The sequence below is a fragment of the Ornithorhynchus anatinus genome, chromosome X1 (assembly GCF_004115215.2).
Source record: "Ornithorhynchus anatinus isolate Pmale09 chromosome X1, mOrnAna1.pri.v4, whole genome shotgun sequence".
Lineage (NCBI taxonomy): Eukaryota > Metazoa > Chordata > Mammalia > Monotremata > Ornithorhynchidae > Ornithorhynchus > Ornithorhynchus anatinus.
In genome coordinates, this window is record NC_041749.1 from 9,132,091 (window position 1) to 9,158,390 (window position 26,300).

At 39.8% G+C, this 26,300-nt stretch overlaps 1 protein-coding gene across 1 annotated transcript in view; it reads right to left on the bottom strand.

Moving 5' to 3' along the window:
- Nucleotides 1-26,300, bottom strand: part of CSMD1 (CUB and Sushi multiple domains 1) — a 1,410,881-nt gene that overhangs the window by 123,540 nt on the left and 1,261,041 nt on the right. The window contains exons 44-50 of the mRNA XM_029051790.2: nt 25,654-25,831; nt 25,171-25,316; nt 21,024-21,104; nt 18,278-18,391; nt 9,774-9,962; nt 8,922-9,068; nt 2,077-2,265 (exon numbers count right to left, since the gene is read on the bottom strand). Coding sequence (XP_028907623.1) covers nt 2,077-2,265; nt 8,922-9,068; nt 9,774-9,962; nt 18,278-18,391; nt 21,024-21,104; nt 25,171-25,316; nt 25,654-25,831 — 1,044 coding nt within the window. The remainder of the gene's footprint in view (nt 1-2,076; nt 2,266-8,921; nt 9,069-9,773; nt 9,963-18,277; nt 18,392-21,023; nt 21,105-25,170; nt 25,317-25,653; nt 25,832-26,300) is intronic.

The window sequence follows — 26,300 nt, forward strand, 5'->3', positions numbered from 1 at the left end:
AAACCCTAATCTATGTTTCAAAATATATATAGTCCCCATAGTCTTTTAAATAGAATCTGTTGGCTTTATTCTTTGGGAGCTGAAAGTTACATTGGTATTCAATCCTCTATATTTTCTCTTCTTGGCTGAAAGCCAGACCTTAACATTAATCTGATAAGAATGGGTTTAATAATATTGTGAAATAAATATATAGAACTGCAAAATCTTTTCCCTTCACACTTTAGGTAACAATAGCACATTCATGAATAAATACAAAATGAACCTTTTTTATACTGGCTATTGATCCCTCTTGTATAAATTACCCAAATTTAGATGGATTTTTTTTGCTAGAGTGACTTGGGTTTAAACAAGCTTTTTCCCTCATTTTTTCAGATTTTCATATTTGAAGTCACCATATTGCCAAAACACCTATGTGTCACGACAGTCGTGCCTTAGCCAACGTGGGTCAAGTTTAAAGAAATCAAGAAAATGTGAAATCAGGCCTAAAAAAATACTAAGTGGCATTTATATTTTCTAAGAAAATTTGTTTTAAAAAATACAATGATCACCTTGTTTGCTGGCAAAGGCTTATATTTGTTTTCCCGGCTCAGTGCAAGGACGAGAGGCAGATAATATATTGTGAATATTTGAATGTGAAAAGCACTAACAATTTTAGGCCTCCTGACTATCTCTAGATATGGGGGAGACCAGCTTGTGATAAAACCTTGTACGCTTAAACACATGAAGCAGAAACAACTGACCATCTCCTCTAAAGTACTCAGCCAAAAATCTCTAACAAACTTATTCTCACTTCTCTCATGAGTTTGTGAGACTAGTTTGTATGCTTTCTTCCTCTCAAGCCAACCTACTCACTGTGCCTTGTTCTTCTCTCTCTTGATGATGCTCTTCATTCTGCCTGGAACTTCTCCTTCCTCCAAATCCAGAAATCCAGCAGACCACTGCTCAACCCCTCTTCCAAGACCTGCTGAAATCACACCTCCTCCAAGAGGGCTTCCCTAATTAATCTCTCCTCTCCCCACTATATTTTCCACCCCTATTATCAGTTCAGTACTTCCATGTTGCCTAAGAACTTAAGTACTCATCCCTCTGATTCCTAGCACTTATGACATATCATCAAGGAAACAGCGTGGCTCAGGGGAAAGAATGCGAGCTTTGGAGTCAGAGGATGTGGGTTCTAATCTTGCCTCTGACACTTGGCTGTGTGACCTTAGGCAAGCCGCTTAACTTCTCTGTGCCTCAGTTACCTCATCTGTAAAATGGGGAGTAAGACTGTGAGTACCATGTGGGACAACCTGATTACCCTGTGTCTTGGCAAGCACTGTTCTTGGAACATAGTAAGTGCTTAACAAATACCATAATTATTATTATCACCATTATTATACAGAAGCAGCATGGCTCAGAGGAAAGAGCCTGGGGTGTGAGTCAGAGGTCATGAGTTCGAATCCCTGCTCTGCCACTTGTCAGCTGTGTGGCTGTGGGCAAGTCACTTCACTTCTCTGGGCCTCAGTTATCTCATCTGTAAAATGGGGATTGACTGTGAGCCTCATGTGGCACAACCTGATTACCCTGTATCTACCCCAGCGCCTAGAACATTGCTCGGCACATAGTAAGCACTTAACAAATACCAATATTATAATTATTATTAAAGTCTGTTGCTTCCCCTATGTACAATTGATTTTGTCTTCCTGCCTTGTTAGAGCAAAAGCCCCCTGGGTGGGGGAATAATGTTTATTGTACATCTCCTAGATTCTGCACAGAGAAATCGCTCAATAAAGACTTACCAGTTTAAGGAGAATTACTCAACACCCAACCATCTTTTGACATAGTCAAACTACTGCTTCCAAACCTGCTCATTCAAGTGTTTCAGATTATTAAAAACGGTAGCTCTTCCTTCCACATAAGATATTTCTTTACGGTGTGTCAACCTGTGCGATCAATGAATGCCTTTCTAAAATTCACCTCTGTCTTTCATTTTCTGGTTTGCGAGAGCTATTGAAATAGCCTCAGGATATCCTTGGATAACCAATATATACTTCTTATTTGAGCTAGTAAGATGAAAAGCAAATCACTACTTACCCTGACAGAGGGGAGCAGGAGAATCCCATTGATACATGCCATTTTGGCTTTGAAGACAAGTTGCATTACTGCGACCCACCATTCTATAGCCAGGCTTGCAATAGTAATACACTTTACTTCCAACAGATCCTCCCGTTCTATTTGAAATTCCACCATTCTTCATTGTGTGGGTCAAGCTGCAGTATGGAGCTGTGCACCCCAAAGAGAAAGCATAATAGTGTCCTTAAAAGGAATATTTGTATCAAATTCATATTCAACTTTTAGAAGTCCTCTATTTATTCATAAGCAAGCAGTATTTTCAAGTAAGTCATATCTATTGACAGAGTTGGTAAACGTCTTCCCTGTCCACAAAGATCTCACTGTCTAGATTCACTCAAACATTGATTGCTTATTGTGTGCAGAACAATATACTCTCTCTCACATTTGGGAAAACAGAATATAGCAGTATAACAGATAGATTCCCTGGTCACAACATGCTTACAATCCAGAGAGTCAATCTACAGTTAATGATTTAATATACCTTTAAATGCTAGTGCCATTGAGATAGATCTGTGATCATAAACATAATCTTATGAGAAAAAAACACAATTCAAAATGGCATGTATTAATAATAATTGTGGTGTTTGTTAAGCGCTTACTATGTGCCAGGCACTATTCTAAGCACTGGGGGAGATACAAGGTAATTAAGTCGTCCCACATGAGGCTGACAGTTTTAATCCCCATTTTACAAATGAGTTAACTGGAGGGACATAGAAGTGAAGTGACTTGCCCAAAGTCACACAGCTGACAAGTAGCAAAGCCGAGATTAGAACTCACAACCTCTGACTTCCAAGCCCGGGCTTTTTCCACTAAACCACGCTGCTTCTCTAGTGAGGCAAATTACCCTATAAAAGGACCATTATCACTGAAAGGTATATATCATGATAAAGTGTCGTTGTTCATTCCAAACAGGCAAAATATCATGCAAAAGAGATAAAAGAGCAAAGTTGAGTCTGGTATGTTACCAAGCAATTTAACAATATTATTTGATTCATATATGTGGTATGTATTTATGAATACAGTGGATCCAAAAGAGATGCAGACACTGCTAAGACTCAAAACTTACTGCAAGTAAAGATAGGTTTTTCCAATGGACATTTTCAATGAAACGCAAAATGAAAAACCATTTCAGGTCAATGAAACTCTCACAATAGCACTAATCATTTCCACTGTGAAAGGCTTCATAACTTCAGACAAGAACATTTTTGCAATCACAGCTAGGGAGTATACATTTTGACTGATAGAGGCTGGGAAAAGGCAAAGCATTTTAACTTTAGTGAAGCAGCGTGGCTCAGTGGTAAGGGCTTGGGCTTCAGAGTCAGAGGTCATGGGTTCGACTCCCGGATCTGCCACTTGTCAGCTGTGTGACTGTGGGCAAGTCACTTCACTTTTCTGTGCCTCAGTTACCTCATCAGTAAAATGGGGATTAACTGTGAGCCTCACGTGGGACAACCCGATGACCCTGTATCTCCCCCAGCGCTTAGAACAGTGCTCTGTACATAGTAAGCACTTAACAAACACCAACATTATTATTATATAAACTATTTGAACACCCCCACAAAATGACAGAATTGGTGGTCTATCTGGACTGCTTTCTTTAAGAAGAAAATGACCTGGGAGTAAGAGGAGATTTCTCACTTTCTACAACTCTTTTTCCACTCCAGTTGGAAGTCTTTGAGGGACCACAATCAGGTTCGATGGTTGAAGTGACAAACGTCACCTCTTAAGAGTTATCTGGAACCCAGAGAATGTGACTCTAGAGTTTGAAACAGACACCCAGCATGTTGGAGGCCTGTGAAAATTTCAGAGGAGCAGCATGGAGTAGTGGATAGAGCATGGGACTGGGAGTTAGAAGGTCAGGAGTTCTAGCCCTGGCTCCTCCGCCTGTCTGCTATGTGGCCTTGTGAAAGCCACTTCACTTCTCTGTGCCTCAGTTACCTCATCTGTAAAAGGGGGATGAAGACTGTGAGCCCTGGGCAGGTCAGGGACTGTGTCCAACCTGATTTGCTTGTATTCACCCCAGCATTTAATACAGTACCCGGTACACAGTGAGCGCTTAACGAATGTCATAATTATTATTATTATCTAATCTCTCAGTATTCACTAAGATCTAGAAGACTATTGAAGCCTGGTCCAATTAAGGGAATGTCCTGGGAGAGTTGGGAGTACAAAGGATTCGATGGTTTTGTTTTGGTCCAGAACAACTCTACTTAAGAACTCGCCCAAATTCATGGGATGTACGGAGATTGATCCAAACTCGAAGGTGCAGGCCCAGTGATATTATCCAATGCTCCAAAGTATACACCTTCTCTTCTCTTTTGGATAAAAGAGTTGTGGAAAGATACAGATACCTTTTTCTTATAGTCAGAGGCCTGAATAGAGGCTTTAGGAGTCTGACATCTACATACTCCAAATTCCTGGGTAGATCTCAGCTCTATTTTCTGCAGGGCAAAGATCTGGTAAACTCCCCAGTGGGAAGAGGGGTTTCTCAGTGGTCCCTGAGTGCTAGTAGTAGGATTTTATCATGCTCAGAGCTTCTGGTGATTTTTTCATTCATTCATTCCTATTTATTGAGCACTTACTGTGTGCAGAGCACTGTATTAAGTGCTTGGGAAAGTAAAATAACAAAGAACAGTGACATTCTCTGCCCACAAAGAGCTTACAGTCTAGAGGGGGGGCAAAGAAACAGTACAAATAAATAAAATGACAGATATGTGCAAAGATGCTGTGGGACTAGGAAAGGGGAAGAGTAAAGGGACCAAGTCAGGGTGACGCAGAAGGGAGTGGGAGATGAGGAAAAGTGGGGTTTAGTCTGGGGATCTGCCTTGCTCTTTTGGACAGAGTCCTGCCATCTTTAACTCCAAGTTCTGAAAGATTCTTATTGGAGGGGATATTTGAAGATTATTCTACTGACACTGAAATTTACCTACAAGTGGATGAAAATGTCAAACCCACAATCTCAGCTACATTGTGCACACCAAAACGTTATTCTCTTTTGGGTTGTCATATTTAACGTTTCTCCTTGTTTCTTTAAAGACTTCTCAGTGCCTTTGTTACCTCATCTGCAAAATGGGGATTAAGTCTGTGAATCTCTCAGTTGAATACTTCATATGTAGCTTAGAACCGTGCTCCTTGCATAGTAATTGCTTAACAAGTGCTTCCTTCAAGACTGTAAATTCATTGTGGGCAGGGATTGTGTCAGTTATATTGTATACTACCAAGTGCTCCAAGAGCTTACAATCGTGCCCTGCACATGGTAAGCGTTCAATAAATATGCTTGATTGATTGAACACCTAGCATGATTATTTTTATTTTTATTAGGGTAAGCTTAACCTTGATGCTGTGAGACTGGCTATTCTCCAGAAGAGCTGGAGTGTATGTTTCCTAGCTTTACAATCTTAGGAATGTTATCTCCCCAGGATCCATGTTGGATGTCCAAGGGAACTGCAGTAAGAGAAGTACTGGTGTTAAGATTTCCTGAACCACCCTTAGGAAATATTGATCACCGACATGAAAGACCTCCATCGTCTCCAAATACCTCCTTCGTCACTGAGGAGGAAGTTCAAATTTCTCTGCCACCCATGTGATCCCACATATCTTCACTGTCGGGAAAAAAAGTAACGTTCCCTTCAACAACTAATGGTTGTCATCTGAACCATGGGTGTGTCTGTTGTCCAACCCTCCACTAGTGAGAAATAGAAATATAGGGTTGGTCCTTTCAAAAATGAAAACAATTTTAAAGAAAGGCTGGCTTCGCCAGAAATGTTTTCAAGAGGAAGTTCTAGTTTCAATCATTTGAAAGAAGGGTCTCACAGTACAGGACGTCCTCTTGCCTCCTTTGAATTTGTCTTGGGCCATGAATTCTGAGAATTTTCAGGTGGAAATGTTTGCAAATATATTTACGACATTTATTGTGAAAACATTTGCTTTGAAGTAGAAATTCACGGGTAATTAAAATGAGTTCATTCACAGCACTCTGATGATGTTTGTTCCACTTTGCCATGTTTGATTTAACCACTGAACATACTCCCTGGTATATGCTTTGTTTCTTAGCACAATGGTTGCCTTAAGTACCCACTGTTAAGAATTCAAAGAATGGACTGCACACTGCAAAACTCCGATCCCCACAGGTCAAACTATACAAAGCATGAACTTGTTCATGGGATATTTCTTTTGATACTTTTTCAGGAAACCCTAAATAATAGTAATCAAAAATTTCCAAAAAACTTCAGAACCTCCCACTTTGTTCTTATAAAAGAACCTATTTAATACAGAACTTGCACTTTCCAAAATACCACCTTCCTTTTTTTAATAGATTTAGAAAAAAAAAATGGAAGCAAATCCAGACTTGTCGAAGATGGACTTTGCTAAACCTTATGAGTAATCACGGTATTCTTAGGAGGAAGGGATGGGTAAGTTTGCCATCATGAGGAAGCATGTTGGCTCATTCCCAGCTTTGACACTGATAAACCTGTCAAAATTTTAAGTGCCGTGCCATTTTCAACAGGAATTTAATCCTATTATTTATACTGCTGTCGATGTAGCCTGTTCTTATATATACTCATGCTGACTATCTTTTCGTTATGAAATGCATCAACAATTTTTCAACATTTATTGTCTGTCCAACAACATTACAAGTGATGGTCTTCAGGGAATCTTGTGGAAGTCTTTGACATACATGCATATACCACATACATCCACTGAAAATGTGGCTTCATTGTGAAGTTTTATTATGAGTTATGTTGTCCGATAGGTGAAATGCAATTAGGGTTCAATCCAGAAACTGCTCGGGAATGACAACTATCCCCTGCAACTATGGAAAAACTACATTCTAGATTGTTCCCTTCCTCCCCCTCTTCCTTTGCTTTTTCACCTCCATTAGTGGATAGAAGACAGGCCTGGGAGTCAGAAGGACCTGGGTTCTAGTTCATTCATTCATTCAATAGTATTTATTGAGCGCTTACTATGTGCAGAGCACTGTACTAAGCGCTTGGGATGAACAAGTCGGCAACAGATAGAGACAGTCCCTGCCGTTTGACGGGCTTAGAGTCTAATCGGGGGAGACGGACAGACAAGAACAATGGCACTAACCAGCGTCAAGGGGAAGAACATCTCGTAAAAACAATGGCAACTAAATAGAATCAAGGCGATGTACAATTCATTAACAAAATAAATAGGGTAACGAAAATATATACAGTTGAGCGGACGGGTACAGTGCTGTGGGGATGGGAAGGGAGAGGTGGAGGAGCAGAGGGAAAAGGGGAAAATGAGGCTTTAGCTGCGGAGAGGTAAAGGGGGGATGGCAGAGGGAGTAGAGGGGGAAGAGGAGCTCAGTCTGGGAAGGCCTCTTGGAGGAGGTGACTGGCTCTACCACTTGTCTGCTGTGTGACCTTGGACAAGTCACTTACTTCACTTATCTGGATTTCAGTTTCCTCATCTGTAAAATGGGGATTAAGATTGTGAATCTGATGTGAGACAGGGACTGTGTCCAACCCAATTTCCTTGTATCTCCCAGCACTTAGTTCAGTGTCTGGCACAGAATAAATGCTTAATGATGATTGTGGCATTAGTTAATTGCTTACTATGTTCCAAGCACTGTCCTAAGCGCCGGGGTAGATTCAAGATAATCAGATTGTCCCATGTGGAGCTCACAGTCTTAATCCCCATTTTAGAGACAAGGTAGCTGAGGTACAGAGAAATTAAGGGGCTTGCTCAAGGTCACACAGCAGGCAAATGGCAGAGGCAGAATTAGAACCCATGTCCTCTGACTCCCAAGCCCATGCTCTTTTCACTAAGCCATGCCACTTCTCAAAAAGTCTTAATAAATACCATTATCATTATTATTATGATAGTTATTACTAGGGATTTTCTTTACCTCCGTATACCCTCAAAATAGCTACCTCCATTCTTATCTCAGTCCCTTCCACCTCACCCAATATTTGTTGTGGCTGTTGTTAATTAGGGAATTCTGACCCTTCTTCAAGCCTTGCACCACTGTCTCTGCCTTGAAGACTAGAAATAGGAAAATAATAATAATGTTGGTATTTGCTAAGCGCTTACTATGTGCCGAGCACTATTCTAAGTGCTGGGGTAGACACAGGGGAATCAGGTTGTCCCACGTGGGGCTCACAGTCTTAATCCCCATTTTACAGATGAGGTAACTGAGGCACCAAGAAGTTAAGTGACTTGCCCAAAGTCACACAGCTGACAAGTGGCCGAGCCAGGATTCGAACCCATGACCTCTGACTCCAAAGCCCGTGCTCTTTCCACTGAGCCACGCTGCTTCTGCAGGAAAATGGTAAGGGGTCCCACAATGTGGGAGACCAATGGACAGACACCTGCATCTTGGCCCTACTTCCTTGTCCCAGATGATGGGATGCTGATCTGGATTGATCTGGCTACATTCTCTCTTGCCCCTTTCTAGTGACTCCACTTTCCTTCTGCACTCGCCTCTATCTGGCTCTACTGGCCTGTCAGCTTTGGTCAGTGCAGAGGCCAGGCGATGCTTCAGTTGTGGGTATTTCTAGCTACACAGAACAGCCAAGGAGCAGTAGGAGGAAAGGATATCTGGCTGCACTTAATGGATAGGAAGTGGGGAGAGATGGGGCAAGGCGGGGCTTTTACTTTTCTCTTCTATTTTTTTACATTGAAAGTTAAGAAGACCCATTATTGGGAAGTTTCCCTAATATGCAAATTTCAGAAAATGGTTGTCAAGATTGACAAAACTCTTATCCCATCCTCAGTCGTCCCTGATTACTAGTATCATATATATATTATGTAATTCAATCCAAATGACTTTTACTAACCTGAGTAACGAATCTTGAATCCCTTCTTATTGGTTGCATGGTCAGTTGACCAACGGAGATATAACTGATTGCTTTTACTTGTGAAATTTAACTGTCGAGTATGATTTCCACTTAAAGCTACTAGCAGTGGATTTTGTCCAGAAGAACCTTTGAAAAGAGAAAGGAAAAAAAAAAACCAACACCCGATATGTTTGGCATTTTAAGAACATAAAACTCCAATTTTTTTTAATTTTCTTTTTTTGCTAAATGAGTGGAACTGTGTATCATCCAATTGACTTTTTAAAAGAAAATATTTATTTTAAATTTCTAAGTGCCACAAGGACAGTATGTTCCTCCTGGTAAATGTAAGACACAGGAGTAGCACAGCAGTACATACATTTAAAAATTATAAACAATCACACCTATTTGTATAATTTTGCAAAGTCCATATTTACCATTCCTTCCTCTCCATTTAGAGTTTCTGGATATGTACTATTCTTCTTTGAACAAATACATAGATGCAAATAATTGTGAGGCACACATAGAGATTTTAAGAAACGATGATGGCCAATAATTTTGAAACTTCAATAGTATTGTAAGAAAAGGATTCATAAAAATGTCTTTATTCCTTTATTCCTCTTGTGAGAATGAAATAATCTTTCCCCTTCAGGTCCCTAGCTCACATCAATCCTTCATCTAATTTTAGTCTATTTCATTCCTTAATCTCTCTTATTCCCCTTAGCTATGTTCAATCAGTGTCAAGTATTTGTGCACCTCTATAACATCTCTGTTTATCAATATTCAGCTTCTGCGCATGCATATTCTTTTATACAGTCAACTATTTTGTCCAGCTAAAGTTAATCCGATTCTTACCATCAAATATTTCCAGCTCATCAAACTGCTTTTCACTCTGGAAAGTTTCCACAAAGATAGTGATATTGTAGCCTACTTCAACTTTAATACTCCAAGAACAGGTTTGGGAATTAAAGTAGTTGCCTGGATATCCGGGACTGAGGATTACTCCGGCTGAATCGGTGCGGATTTCATTCGCTGGACATTGTGCTAAAAATTTGAATAGAAAGAATTTTTCTTATTGTTAAAGAGAGACTCACTACTGTATCCTGAAAAAACTAGAATTTTATGTTAACTCAGTGCCTTAAAGAGATATAGTATTCACATTTGAAGATTTCTTGAAAAATGTTGAATGATATATCATCTTGGGATAACTAGAAGTGGATTGTATTTTTGAGATTACCTCAATGGATTAGGCTGCTTATGTTTCATGTCGGCAGGCTCATTAAGGAACAGTCACTAGATTTAAATGGAAGTGGGGATGAATTGGGGGCTACAATGGAGACACTATTTAACTATACAATTCATATTTGAAGCAAACTGATCCTCTGCAATTTATGTCTAGGGTTTTTGGCTAATGCTAATCTCCATCTCAATCTTCCTCATCTCTTCCCACTTCCTTTCAAGCTCTGGAAAATTTCTTCCAGAATTCTAGTATACTTGGCCTTATTTAAATGCCCATAAATATTATCTAACAAAAACATTTCAAAATTATGAATCAGTTTGAACAATAGTCCTTATATCTTGTGACCATTACATACAGTAAACAAAATTTATTGCTTTAACCTCTCTCCTTCCCTAGGGAAGTAGATTTTTAGTGTGTAGACAAAATCAAGAAGGCTTTGGGATGATGAAAATCATAGAATATCTTATGTGTGATGTACAAACTTTACATTAAAATAAGGATATTTAACATTCAAATTCCACAAAGAAATGTTTTCTGAGATTTAAGAGACAGTGTAATGAGTACAATAATTAAGTGCAGGCAGTGGGTATTAGCAAAGGGCAAAATACAAGATGGTAATAAATGAATGAAAAAAAGACAATAGAGAAATGATATGATTTCTACTTTAAATTCCATGACCATTCTTTAATAATTACAGCAATAATTATGGCACTTGTTACTAGGTGCCAAGCACCTTTCTAGTCATTTTCTAATCTAGTCACAAGATAATCAGATTGGACACAGCCTCTGTGTCGATGAGCCTCACTGTCTAAGTAGGAGAGAGTAGGATTTAATCTCCATTTTACAGATGGGATAAGCTAAGTGACTTGCCCAAGGTCACACAGCAGATGTGTGGAAGAGCCAGAATTAGAACCCAGGTCTTCTGACACCTAGGACCATGTTCTTTCCACAAGGCTATGCTGCACATCATTCTTTTCTAAAAAAAAAAAATTGTCCCAGTTCCTGGTTAATACACATATTGGGATTTCTTTATGTGAGAATTAGACCATCTTTGACAAAGCATTTAAAGCATTCACTTCAGGAAAAATACTGAATATTTTCAGTAAAATCTACTTTGAAAAATTTTTTAAAATTATAAAAGCAAAAATAAAATAGAGTTCTAAATTTTGGTGAATTGTCTTGAATTCACCAAAATTCAAGGCAATAGACCAGGCTATGCAAAATAATAAGAACTGCTATTGTTTAATCTATGTTAGGTGTTTACTACTGTTAAGCACTGTTCTAAGCACTGGGGTAGACAAAATATAATCAGATCAGACACAGTTCCTGACCAACATAGGGGTCATAGTCTAAGGGGGAGGGAGAACAGACATTTGATCCCCATGTTCCAGATGAGGAATCTAAGGCACAGAAAACTAAAGTTATTTGCCCAAGGTCACAGAGCAGGCAAGTGGTAGAGCCAGGGTTAGAACCCAGGTTTCCTGACTTGCAGGCCCACGCTCTTTCCACTAGGCCACACCATTTCCAGCTTGGAATGCTATCCTAAGAGTGGAATTCTCACATTCCCCTATCAGGGGTTTGAAGTGCCACAGTTTGACAAACCACTCCATATGTTCATCACCCTCAATCAAATATACTCTATTATAGATGTGTTCATCTGCTATTCTAGAAAATAACATGACTTGCCTTGTTACATGGTCAGCCAATGCAAATGATCATAAATGAACAGAACAGGGACAATATACTATAACAGATTTCTGACCTCAATCATCAATCAATCGTATTCACTGAGTGCTTACTGTGTGCAGAGTACTGACTAAGTGCTTGGGAGAGTATGTTATAATAGGGTTAATAGACATGTTTACTGCCCCCAAGGAGCTCATCATCTAAAGGGGAAGAGGTGCAATCAATTTCTGTTCTTCAGCATTTCACATATTTTCAGGGGACAAACATCCTAGTCCACACTGTAGAAACGTAAAAAAAAATTCAAACTGCAGCATTAGGACTCCGTCTTCCAGTGTTCTGTCAAAAGATCTTGAGGAAGAGAAAGCATTTCCATTCCCTGATTTCAGAGATACAATATCTATATGTTGTTTTGGGGCTTTTCTTTTTCTTTCTTTTTTTTTTTGAAAATAGTGTGCTCTGTATAATGGACATAATGCTGGGTGAAAAAAAAAAGCATTTGAAAGAGGCAGAGATGCAGCCTTGATAATGTCAGTGGTATTTATTGAGTGCTTACTCTGTGCAGAGCATTGTATTAGCGAGCACTTGGGAGACTACAACAGAACTGTGAGCCCGTTGAGGGCAAGGATTGTCTCTTCTTGTTGCTGAATTGTACTTTCCAAGTGCTCAATTCATACAACTGAATGAATGAATTAGATAACATGTTCCCTGCCCATAATGAGCTTACAATCTAAAGAGCTTCATCTGGCAGTTTAGAACTCAATCCATTTGAAATTGAAGGGTAGCAGATGCTTCTCTACCCACATAATTAATGTGACCTTGGATAAGTCATTTAACTTTTCTGTGCCTCAGTTATTTTATCTGTAAAATGGGGATTAAGATGGTCATCCTCAAGTGGTACAGAGACTGTGTCCAACCTTATCAGCTTGAATCTACTCCAGCAATTAATACAGTGCCGAACATGGTAAGTGCTTAACAAATACCACACACAAAAAAAATGACTTTGATGTGGATCTGGGCAAAGCCCTCTAAACAGATTATGCCTATTCACACTGTTCTATGCAGTTATCAGTTTCTTCAAAGAACCCAAGCAGATAGGTCTGTCTCCCCCTCTAGACTTTAAGCTTGTTGTAGGCAGAGGAGGTCTTCTCCCAAGTGCTTAGGACGGTGCTCTGCACATAGTAATTGCTCAATAAATACTCTTGATGACAGGAGGGGCATCGTGTCCTTTAACACAAATGTAATATTGCATATAGTAATGCCACCTACATTTTTCTGCTTCCTCATCCTAAAATCAGAGATTCTCTATTCTCATTTTCATTGAATGGGAGACTCACCAGCCTACAGTTCTGGCTGCTGCTGGAATCATTTTTACTGATGAGAGAGGTTTTAACTGACCATTCTGGGAAAAGAGCCATTTCAACAAGAATTCCCCCATCTCCTAATTCCTTCATAACTCTCAGGTGAATGTCACACAATCTAGTTCATCATTTAACAGTTTGGTCAAAATAGTCTTTGGTCACCACGATCAGAGCCAGTTTCTTGGCTCATTCTGATTAGAATAATAACTTGGGTCAGGAAATTTATCCATCTTCCTCAGCAAATATTATTACCAATACATATCCCTTGCTGGATACGATTAAGCTCCTATTTGGCCTCCAGACTGTGATCTCATTGTGGGCAGGGAAAGTGTCTGTTTGTTGTTATGTTTTACTCTTCCAATTGCTTACTACAGAGTTTTGCACATAGGCAGTGCTCAATAAATATGACTGAATGAAGGAATGGCCTCTTTTCCTGTTTGCATCTGACCTGACATTCTGTGGGATTTCCTTCCTGTCTCATTTAAATGAGCTTGTTACATTTCCAGGTTGACTCTTTTTAATGTGCGTTTTCATTACACCTTTCAGAGAATGTTCTTCGAACAATGAATCCCTGCGTAGATGGAATCCAAGGTCATATCAAAAGAAACAACCTTGTGCATGAATCCAGGAACGGTTGCACTGTGAATTCTCTATTGCAATTTCCCTTAAGCATGAAGTTTGTCAAGGACACAGCTCTTTTATCTGTTATTCTACCTGGTAAAAATAGTACTCATTAAGCCCTTAAGTGGGCTGATCACTTTACTAAGCACTGGGGAAGTATACTAGGTGGAAATTAGATATGGTCCCTGGCTCCCAAAGGGTTTTTAATCTGAGAACATAAGGGGGTTGAAACAGACATATTCCATTCAACTCATATTTATTAAGTGCTTATTGTGTGCAGAGCACGGCACTAAAGGGTTGAGAGAGGACAATATAACAATAAGTAGACCCATTCCCTGCCCACAGTGAGCTTAAAGTCTAGAGGGAGAGACAGATATTAATAGAAATAAATGACAGCTTTGGACATAAGTGTTGTGGGGCTGTGAAGGGGGATGCAGAAGGGAGTGGGAGGTGGAGCGATAAAACAATAAAGCATTGACCCATTTTGGGCAGGGAATGTGTCCACTAATTCTGTTGTACTGAACTCTCCAAAGCTTTAGAACAGTGCTTTACACATCACAAGTGCTCGATTAATGTTACTGATTGACTGATTCCTTCATGAAATGCATTTGCAGGAGTCACAGATACTTTGTAAAGAAGCGAGCTTATGAGGTCCCACCAGCACTCACTGCTTTCTTTTCTATGACACAGATAATGGATAGAGTGTGGTCTAAATGTAGGTCCATAGAGCATCCTCAGATCACTTATCACTCTACTGGTATACTCCTTCCCTGGTCCCCTTTGCCCCTTTAAATTCCATGCTAGGGGAAGAATGAGGACCATTTTATCTTCATGATGTTTCTGGCTCCGTTATTAGATTAGATTTGGAGATGTATCACCTCAACCTGATGGATGAATTGTATTTATCGAGCACATACCGTATACAGAGCACTGTAGCAAGGAATTGGGAGAGAACAATAGAACAGAGTTCCCTGCCCACAAGGAAACCTTGCTTTCAAGATGCTGCTCTCCCTCCTGGATTCATCATCCTATAAATCCCTCCTTCACCTCTCGCTTCAGTCCATGGCATGGCTAGCTGGGTTACAGAGATCGGACCCCCTAATCTCTGACACAACTTTCACCGCTTTTCTTCCTCTCCTTAGGATAGTGATTTGCTTACCTTTGTGATTCACAATAATTTGAGGACTAGAACATATTCCTTAGCCCGATTTACTCAAAAGTACAAGAAAAAAAATACGCTTTGGGTTTTCAAGGCTCCTGCATAGTTTTCGTTATGGAGGGATCATTACTGAATAATTTTGTACGTAGGTGTGATGACTAAAAAAAGCATGAAATAAGAGGGTCGCTGATGAAAATTCCTTCGGAGTGTGTTTCTGATGGGAATTGCAAGCAGATGTTTCCCTGCAGTGGAGAGTTTAAGAGAGTCCCTGGTGTAGATTTTGTGCACTTCTGAGCTTTTGATTGCTAGTTGAGAAACGAACAGCATAGTTGAAGGAAATCCTGCAGTCATTTCAAAGCTTTCTCACTGTAAGTGAGTGTTGCCCCTGGCAACAATTTATAAGGACGAATATGCAACAATCAATCAGATATGAAGGGTAAAAGAGAAACAAAATGAATGAATGAAAAAGAAAAGGAACAGTATGAAAATACAACTAAAAATGTGAAACTGAAAACCACTGACAATGATTGTAGGATAGATTCATCCTATACACATTAGGTTATTTCTATATTTTCTTATTATTTAAAAGTATTTGATTAATTCTTTAAAATAAGAAACTAGGTAAAGCACTCTCAAACTACTGTGGTGGTTATTCTTCTGAGCTGGGGTGGATACAAGTTAATCAGATTGGGCAAACTCCCTCTCTCATACACAGCTACAATCTAAGTAGGAGGTAAGACAGGTATTGAATCGCCATTTTATAGTAAGTGCTTAATAAATAGGATTGAATAAATGAATGAATCAAAAATGACAGAGGCGGGATTAGAACCCAAGTCCTCAGACTCTCAGGCCCCAGTTCTAACCAGTAGGCCACATTGCTTCTCCAGCTTGTGATGGATACCACAGTTGGCATAATAGCTAGAGCCCTGGCCTAAGAGTCAGAAGGTCATAGGTTCAACTGCCGGCTCCACCATGTGACCTTGGACAGGACACTTCACTTCTCTGGGCTTCAGTTCCCTCATCCGTAGAAATGGGGCCAGAGACCGTGAGTCCCACGTGCGACGGAGACTGTGTCCAACCTGACTGGCTCATCACCACCTCAGCGCTTAGTACAGTGCCTGGTGCATAGTAAGGGCTTAATGAATACCATTATTATTATTGAAGGAGGAAGGGAGGAACGGTCATCCCTCCTAGACTATGAGCCCATTGTGGGAAGGGATCGTCTCTCTTTATTGCAGCATTGTGCTTTCCAAGTGCTTAGTACAGTGCTCGGCACACAATAAGTGCTCAATAAATACGATTGAATGAATGAAACTGAGGTAAGAGAGTAAGTTAACTGATTTGCCCAAGGTCACACAGCACGCAGAAGCAGAATTAGAATCCAGATCCTCTGACTCCAAGGCCTGTGCTATTTCCACTAAGCTGTGGTGCTTCTCTACTGCTATTGCTTACCTTTGAAATTCTGTATGCTGGAATATGGTGGTATCAACCCCATGGTACAAAATCACTAAGCCAAACTGCTTCGGTGATGGGTATGCATATAACCTCTGTGGGACTGGGAGAAGGGGGAGAGCCAAGGGAGCGAGTTAGGGTGACACGGAAGGGAGTGGGAAAAGAGGAAAGGGGGGACCTAGCCCATCAAGTCCTCTTGGAAGAGATGGGCCTTCAATAAGGATGGAGGGAGACTAATTGTCTGTCGGATTTGAGGAGGGAGGGCATTCCAGGCCAGAGACGGGATGTGGGCCAGGGGTCGGCAACGAGATAGGTGAGACCGAGGCAGAGGGAGAAGGTTAGCACTAGAGAAGCGAAGTGTGTGGGCTGGACTGTAAAAAAAGACCAGCAAGGTGAGGTAGGGGCCTGACGGTAAAGTGCTTTAAAGCCAATGGTGAAGAGTTGGATCGTTCAGTAGATATTAAAAAGAACCCATTTAACACATCTTGAAGGATTTCACCTGAAGAACAATATGTAGAGCAAATGCACCACCTGGCATGGAACCATTATGATCACTGACTATGTCTCCTTTTGCATCTCCCACTGGGTGCTCAATGAATATTACCACTACTAAAAACCATGCAGAGAAAGACATAAATTATATAAAGACCAATATGAAGAGAAAAAGATGAGACACAAAGAGGGACATAATCCTCACATATACACATATGCACACACATGCACATCCTCTCACATAGTGATTCAGGTGTCCTGTCCCTCCGAGATCAGGAGCAGGTGAAAATAGACGGAATGGAGATATCTCATGTCCCTCCACCCCCGCCCTCCAAAATAGCCCAGCTTTGTCCTCCAAGGTAATGGCGTTCTCCACAGTTTCCCACCCAGCTGAGCTGTAAACAGAGCAGCCTTGAAACCCTCAAAAATCAGGCTGCACCAGCTGCTCCATTGGCTCTGGCTTTGCAGCACTTTGTTCCTCTGCCTCCCTGGTGAGGCTACAGAGAAATCTAGAGGCATTGCGTGGGGAGATAAGGAGAATCTCAACGGTGATTTGTTTCCTTCACATTGTAAAATAGAGAATGATATTATATCATGTTTGACAGGTGATTTTTTTTCAAACAAACCCAGTGTTGACCTGTGTAATTCCGTTCACAAATACCCTCCAGAAAATGGCATTTGGCAAAATCCTCAATTGGAGTATTTGGGAAAATTTGTGTTTACTCTCAATAATAATAATAACAAAGATGATGATGGAATTTCTTAAGCATTTACTATGTTTCAAGCACTGCTCTAAACACTGGGAGAGATGCGAGTAAATCAGGTTGCCCCATGGGGGTCTCACAGTCTTAACCCCCATTTTACAGATGAGGGAACTGAAGCACAAACAAGTTAAGTGACTTATCCAAAGTTACCCAGCTGATATGTGGTGGAGGTGGGATTAGAATTTTTATAACCCTTAATGTAGACTGAAAAAATCCGGAGTCACATATCCTGAGGTAGTATAGAATGTTGTGTCTCACCTTATCTTTCAGAATGCCACTGAAAGCATTTCTGTTGGTATCCATCTTAAACTATTTATTAGAGCTGCTTAAAGAAGGTGGAAATGAATCATCCTTGAGTTAACTGGTCAAACAACTCTTTATTAATCTATTTGTGCGCAATAGAGCCTTAATTCTTTCCAAGAACGACTAACAAAGAGGAGATTAATTCCATCTTAAATTGATAGGCTCCTTGTGGAAAAAAGGTTGCGACAGAAAGACCTGGTTAACCCTTCAGCTTAGCATAAAGGTAGACATGAAAGACGGCACGGTGAATAGATTTTTATCTCAGAGTCTTCGAAGGCACTTACCTTCACAGGATGGGGGAGAACTCTCAAACTGCAATTGGGCCCGGAGCTTGCAGGTCAATATGTCATTTCCTACTAATGTATATCCAGGATGGCACTGGTACTTAACAAAGTCACCTGAAATAATTCACAGTACGTTAGGTTAATTAATGCTATTCAATATGCTTAATAGGATCCTTTTACAGTGTGAAACCAATATGTGAATATTTCTCAACCTTTCATTTCTTTCAATCTGATACATATGGCTTAGGGTGTATCAATTAACAATGATAATAATAATAAAACAATAATAATGAAAATTAATATTATTAGATACAGGGTAATCAGATCAGTCATGACCTCTGACTCCAAGTCTGTGCTCTTTCCACTGAGCCATGCAGTATTTTTTAGGCATTTCCTATGTGCCAAGGACTAGGCTAAAGACTGGGGGGAACAATCAGATCAGACACAGTCCCTGTTTCCCATGGAGTTCATAGTCTAAGGAGGATGGAAAACAAGTAGTGAACCCCCATTTTACAGATGAGGAACTGAGGCTCAGTTAAATAGCTGCCCCAAAGTCATTCAGCAGGCAGGTGTGGCCTAATGAGAAGTAGCATGGCTTAGTGGAAAGAGCCTGGGTTTCAGAATCAGAGGTCATGGGTTCTAATCCCTGCTCTGCCACGTTTCAGCTGTATGACTTTGGGCAAGTGACTTAGCTTCTCTTTGCGTCAGTTACCTCAACTGTAAAATGGGGAGTAAGACTGTTAGCTCCACATGGTACAATCTGCTTACCTTGTATCTTCCCCAGTGCTTAGAATAGTGCTTGACACATAGTAAGTGCTTAACAAATACTCTAATTATGATTATCATTATTAATGGAAAAGGCACGAGCTTGGGAGTCGAAGGACTTGGGTTCTAATCCTTACTGCCACCAACCTGTTGTGTGACCTTGGGCAAATCACTTGTCTGTGCCTATTTTTCTCACCTGTATGATGGAATTTAAAACCTACTCCCTCCTTTCTGCCTGTGAGACCCATATGGGACAGAGACAGTCTCTGTGACTAGCCTGATAAACTGGTATCTACCCCAGTGTTTCGTCCTAATAATAATGTTGGTATTTGTTAAGCGCTTACTATGTGCAGAGCACTGTTCTAAGCGCTGGGGTAGACATAGGGGAATCAGGTTGTCCCACGTGGGGCTCACAGTCTTAATCCCCATTTTCTAGATGACATAATTGAGGCACAGAGAAGTTAAGTGACTTGCTCACAGTCACACAGCTGACAAGTGGCAGAGCTGGGATTCGAACTCATGATCCCTGACTCCAAAGCCCGTGCTCTTTCCACTGAGCCATGCTGCTTCTCTATGTACTATGGTTGGTACATAGTAAATTGTTAATAAATACAATATACTTCTTACTTTTCTTCTTCTTTTCCTTATTATTAGGCAGAACCAGGATTAGAACCAAGTATCCTGGCTCCCAGGCTTGTGTTCTTCCCAGTGGGCCATACTTCTTCATATTTTGCATTTGGCATTTTCAGATAACTCAAAAGAGGTAAAACTGTGAAGTAACATTTCTGTACTTCTTCTACCCCTTCAGTCTCTTTCATAGAATAATGTCACACATGTTGAGCCAGATTTTCCCTAGTCAAAATATGGAGATTGTTTGTCCGAAAGCTTAAATAAAGGCTCGTTCCCTCTCACTGGAAGTGTAGTGCTCTTCAAAAGTGCCTTGTGTCCTGAGCCCATAAAGAGCTATACCAGTAGGCACCCCACAGGCCTCATGAACAAGGCTGAAAGTGAGAAGGAAGGCTGAGCAGTAGAATTTTCTACCCTCAACAATTTCTACACCGTTTTAATCTCTTTAGGGGTTTAGATAGGGGGACTAGAGACCAAAATCTGTTTGGGCTGCAGAATAGTCATTCATGCCTATTAAATTACTGATCATATCTGTGGCATTTGCTGACTGCTTTCAATGTGCAACTGCTTACTATGAGCTAAGCACTGGGGTAGATACAACCACATCAACAGCACACATCTCATATGGGGATCACTGTTCAAGGGAAAGGGAGAACAAGAATCTAATTCCCATTTTTACAGATGAAGTTGCTAGTAGATAATTTTTTATCTTGATTTGAAATACGGAATTGATTTTATAAGTATGTGTCAGTGTATTCTCTATTTCTAATTTCCCCTGTGACCAGGCAGATAAGTGCTTATATTATTTTCTGAAAATGTTCTGTAGAATGATACAAACAAGGACCCATTAAAGACAATGCCTCTTCTGTGTACAAGACATATGCAAGAAGAAAACAGGACACCTGTTCCTCTGTATATGACATCTGCTTTACTGTGAAACCTTGCATTATGTCTAACGTATGCTCCAATTCTACTTATGTCAATGCCACATGGATGCTCAGAAGTTCCTTTGAGAGTGTAGTGTTAAGAGCCAAACTTGTGATAACAAAAGTACATTCTCCAACTCCCTAAACATGCTCTTCTCAAAATGTGAAGTGAAAATACCCACTATGACAAATGGTGAATAATTGTAATTGGAACAGAAAGGCATTCACATGGTAATAGATCATTTAGAATCATTCATTAATAATCACTATTGTTGCATAGATTGACCATCAGAAAAAGGGATATTATTCTGATGAATTTAAAGAATCATCATGGAAGACAAAATCTTTACTAAGTTTAAGTAATGGGCAGGATGGCACAGAACATGCAAATAAAAATGCCATTTAATAAAAGGAAACAATTACATTACCTATCTCAAAATCATCATCTTCTTTAAGTATGTCAGCCTGGGGGACTGCTGGTGGTGGCTGGCACTTCTTAAGCTGATAAGCTGAAAATATTTTTAAGAGAAGACATGAGTAAGTATGTTTTGGAAATTAAAGTGCCAGTTAAACTACCTAGACATTTCCAATAAAGCTTAGATAGGTGAATGGGTGATATTTTGATATTACAGATATCTTAGCTAAATTGTACTTTATTCATACTTAATTAGATTAACCTGCTTATGCTCGTCATTTAAACCGACAACATTTCTTTGAAAAGTGTATTTTAGAGATACAAGCCGTATCATAAGCTTAATATTTACAAGTTAGATGAATCAATTGTACTTACTGAACAGCTACTGCATATAGAGCACTCTACTAAGCACTTGAGTGAGTACCTGATTCCTGCCCTTCAGATAATAATAATACTAATAATCATAATAATTATGGCATTTGTTAAGTGCTATGTGCTGAGCACTATTCTAAGCGCTGGGGTAGAAACAAGCTAACCAGGTTGTCCCACGTGAGGCTCACAGTCTTAATTCCCATTTTACAGTTGAGGTAATTGAGGCATAGAGAAGTTAAGTGACTTGCCCAAAGTCACACAGATGATAAGTGGCGGAGACGGGGATCAGAATCCACAACTTCTCACTCCCAAGCCCAGTCTCTTTCCATTAATCCATGCTGCTTTTCAAAAGGTAGGAGGTAGGAGAAAGGTAGTAGAGAGCAATCATCTTGCCCACCTTACCTCATATCAGATAACTGCTATGCTTTTACTACAATCCAGCCTACACACTTTGCTCCTCAAATGCCAACCTTCTCACCTTCACACTGCATCTGGATCTCATCTACCTCACCGCCAACCTCTCGCCCACATCCTGCTTCTTGTCTGGAATGCCCACCCTCCTCATATCAGATAATTACTCCCCTCGCCTTCAAAGCTTTATTAAAGGCACATTTCCTCCAAGAGGCCTTCCCTGACAAAGCCCTCCTTTCCTCATCTTCCACCCCCTTCTGCGTCACCTTGACTTCCTTCATCCTCCCTCCCACTACTACAGCATTTATATATGTATCTGTAATTATTTATATTGATGTCTGTCTCCCCCCTTGTTGTGGGCAGGGAATAGGTCTGTTTATTGTTTTGTTGTACTCTTCGAAGTGCTTAGTACACTTCTCTGCACATAGTGAGGGCTCAGTGAATACAGTTGATTGATTGATTGATTCAATCATATTTATTGAGCTCTTCCTGTGTGCAGAGCACTGTACTAAGCTCTTAATAATAATAATAATGTTGGTATTTGTTAAGCGCTTACTATGTGCCGAGCACTGTTCTAAGCGCTGGGGTAGACACAGGGGAATCGGGTTGTTCCACGTGGGGCTCACAGTCTTCATCCCCATTTTACAGATGAGGTAATTGAGGCACCGAGAAGTTAAGTGACTTGCCCACAGTCACACAGCTGACAAGTGGAGGAGCCGGGATTTGAACCCATTACCTCTAACTCCAAAGCCCGGGCTCTTTCCACTGAGCCACGCTGCTGCTCTTGGAAAGTACAACTTGGCAACAGATAGAGATAATCCTTACCGAAAAATTGGCTGCCAGTCTAGAAAGGGGGAGACAGACAACAAAATGAAACAAGTAGACAGGCTTGATTGCTACTGAAAAAAATAATGCAGAATAAATATATGAACAAAGAGCCTTTTCGGGGAAGGAGGGTCTGATCATGAGCACTCCTGGTGGAGTGTGGATGAGATGAAATATAAACCAGGGAAGGTTTCCAGTAGGAGATTTGATTTCAGAAGGGTTTTGAAAATGAGAACAGTGGTCTACCAGATGTGACAAAAGACCTGTAAGTCTTTGTCAGAAATATTTCTTTAAAGATAAAATTAATTCAACAAATTAAAAAAAAAAAACACAACAAACTGCAGTTCAGAGTCTGGCTTTGCTTTTATGTCTTTTAGCCAAATTACACTTTGAGGCTACGATGAATATTGAGTCTAGCACTTCTCAGTACTCTTTAAAGAAGCAGCGTGGCTCAGTGGAAAGAGCAGGGGCTTTGGAGTCAGAGGTCATGAGTTCGAATCCTGGCTTGGCCGCTTGTCAGCTGTGTGACTGTGGGCAAGTCACTTAACTTCTCGGTGCCTCAGTTACCTCATCTGTAAAATGAGGATTAAGACTGTGAGCCCCACGTGGCACAACCTGATTCCCCTGTGTCTAACCCAGTGCTTAGAACAGTGCTCGGCACATAGTAAGCGCTTAACAAATACCAACATTATTATTATTATTATCTTCTTATAGATCTGTCATTTCCAAAATATTTGCCCCTTACAATCTCAAAAAAAATAATAATAAAAAAGATGGGATTAAGAAAAAGTGATGATATACTTGACAAGGATTAGTCACTTTCTTCCAATTTATTATTTTGATTGAATTATTTTCATTAGCATTAATATTACTATAACCAATGTTGATACTTCATTCTCCTGAAAAGCAAATCCAGAGAATTCTTTGAGCCAAAGGGGCAATAAAGTAAAATAAAAGAATCTTGTCTGGGTATCAACAATGCTATTGCTCTTAAAAATACTGGCCTCTATCCCCCATAGACTATGATTTCCATGTGCAACTGGGGTGTGACCAGTCTCATTATCCTGTATCCCACCCCAGTTGTCAGTTTAGTATTTGGCATATTGTAACCACCTAGCAAATACCAGCATCGTTTACTATTATTGTCATTATTATTATTATTACATCCCATAATGCTGAATGTATACTCTGTGAATGGTAGGGAAATCAAAAAAAAATCAAAAATAGAGTAAAAATCACTTATAAATCAATTTTTGTCATCATTGCCTATCATAGAGGACTCCCTGAATCTGTCATCCTAAAATTCTAATTTTATTAATTTCTTGATTAGGAAGGAGGTCGATACTAAGTAATAATGACAATGTTTTTTGTTAAGGTCTTATTATGTGCCAAGTACTCTTCTAAGCACTGGCACTGTTCTAAGTTCTGAGGCTTAACTCCTCCCCATCTGACATTATTTCCAGTGAACAGGTTTGGACCGTCTGCACAATAATAATAGTAAAAAATTATTGTGGTATTTCTTAAGCCTTACTATGTGCCAATCACTGTACTAAGCGGTAGGGTAGATAGAAGTTACCCAGGTCAGTCACAGTGCCTGGCCCTAACATGAGGATAAAAATCTAAGGGGGATGGAGAAAAGAGATGTAATCCCCATTTTACAGATGAGGGTCAGTTAATGTTATGAAAAATATTTTCAAAGTCCAGCCTTTGCAGAGGAAGTGTGTAAACATCTAATGAGGAAAATGAATAAAATCATTCTTTATTTCTGGAGTAGGCACATGGATAATAGAAATATCTTGCTGTTTTAAATGAGTGCCAATGATGAGAGGGACATTTTCAATCTGTGGGGAGTGCTTTCAAAAGGACTTTGAAAACAGGGAGAGCTGTAGTTTTGTAGATTTGAAATGGGAGGGAGCTCCAGCCAAGAGAAAGGACATGCACAAAGAACTGGAGGCGAGAATCAAGAGCAAAGCAAATTGAGAAGCTAAATCTGAGAGATTCAAAGAGAGTGAGATAGGTGGGTGTGGTGGCAGAAGATTGCAGTTGAGTAACAGGGGAAGAGCAAATCCAGTAACTTGCTGATGATAAGGAATTTCCCAATTCATTTTCATATTCCCCCACCCCAGAATATGAGCCAGATGTACTTTGTTACATTTTGATTTATGCACTATTTGAATCCTTATTTACTTTCCTATTCACTTTCTTTTTGCAAATTATCAATGATTTGGTGCCTGTCTCCCCTGTTAGACTGTAAACCCCTCAAGGGGAGGGATTCTCATATTTACTTCTACTAGATGCTTTCAGGTTCTTGGTACAGTGCTCTGCTTCCCAATAAATAATCTCGATTGACTAGCCAAGTGACATAAACTGAAAAAAATGCTCTAGGAATTAAGGTTCTTTCTAAGCAATCATGGAGCTCTTGTGGGTAATCCATCATGACATGCTTTTCAGACGTGAGACCTTGGCTTAAGAGCAATGGTATGCTAAAAAGGTAAAGAAGGTCATTACACATTAATTCTTTGTATTAAGAGAGTTGGTAGAGATCAACTGACCGTGAAAATTAAGGACAAAAAAACCTCCAGTGGAAAAGTCACTGTGAAACATGAGCAGGATTTGATTGGTAGAACTGTATGCAGTTTCAAGAGCTGTGTTACCGCTGAAGACTCCCAGCTGAGGAGAATTCTGATCAGGGCCATCCCTTAGGACAAAGATGAAGAGAAGGTCATTAATATAAACAAGGAAATTACAGATATGTACATAAGTGCTGAGGGGCTGGGAGATGGGAAGAACAAGGGGAGCTACAAGTATTTTTATTATTAAATGGCAGTTGATGAGTTCGTCAAGTAGCCACTAAAATTGGTATTACATAGAACTTATTCAACTCTGGTGATTCTTTGTAAATATCTATTCACTACTCACTTAAATACCCAGTTCCTGGTAAAAAACTAAATATTATTACACAGCCTTATAGCAAAGCCACTCAAGTCAATGGTAAATCAAAGGCAAATCACTCACGTGATAGGTTGCTTACTCACCAGACCGCAATGTAATCATCCACTGGTTCGGTCTGTAACAAAGTGAAGTTGATATACACTCCATAACCCTGGGGCACAGAAATAAGCCATGTGCAGTCTTTTAAATTGGGATATTCATCTGGAAATCCTGGGGAATAAACTGTCCCATTCTGAGATGACACATTATATCCACAAGGAGCTAAGAAGAAAATAAGGGTAATAAAGGATTCATTAATTTGTCTTGATGTCATAGCATTTTATAATAACATTAAATTTTCAAGGTCCTGACCCCCAAATAATTTTACAATTTTCAAAGGGTAATTTGAAACATTGTATAAATCACTAATCAATATTGATTTATATCTTAAAAGTGTGGATGAATGTATTTCTATCTTGCTACATATTTTTCCTTTGGTACCTTTTAAAAAATTTCAAAACCCAGAATTACCTGAAGTGATATGAATTCAGTGTTTTGGAAGACATTTTAAAAACCATGCCAATTTGATTAATTTGTCCAATTCAGGAAATTAGAGGAGCAGTGTTTACCAGATTTCAACTAAGTAGTTAAAACATCACTGGTTTCCCCTCCCACTCCTGACCCTAGTGACATAATCTAATTTTTTAAGGAGTGGGGAACCATTTGTTTTTGTGTGTATTTGGACAATGAA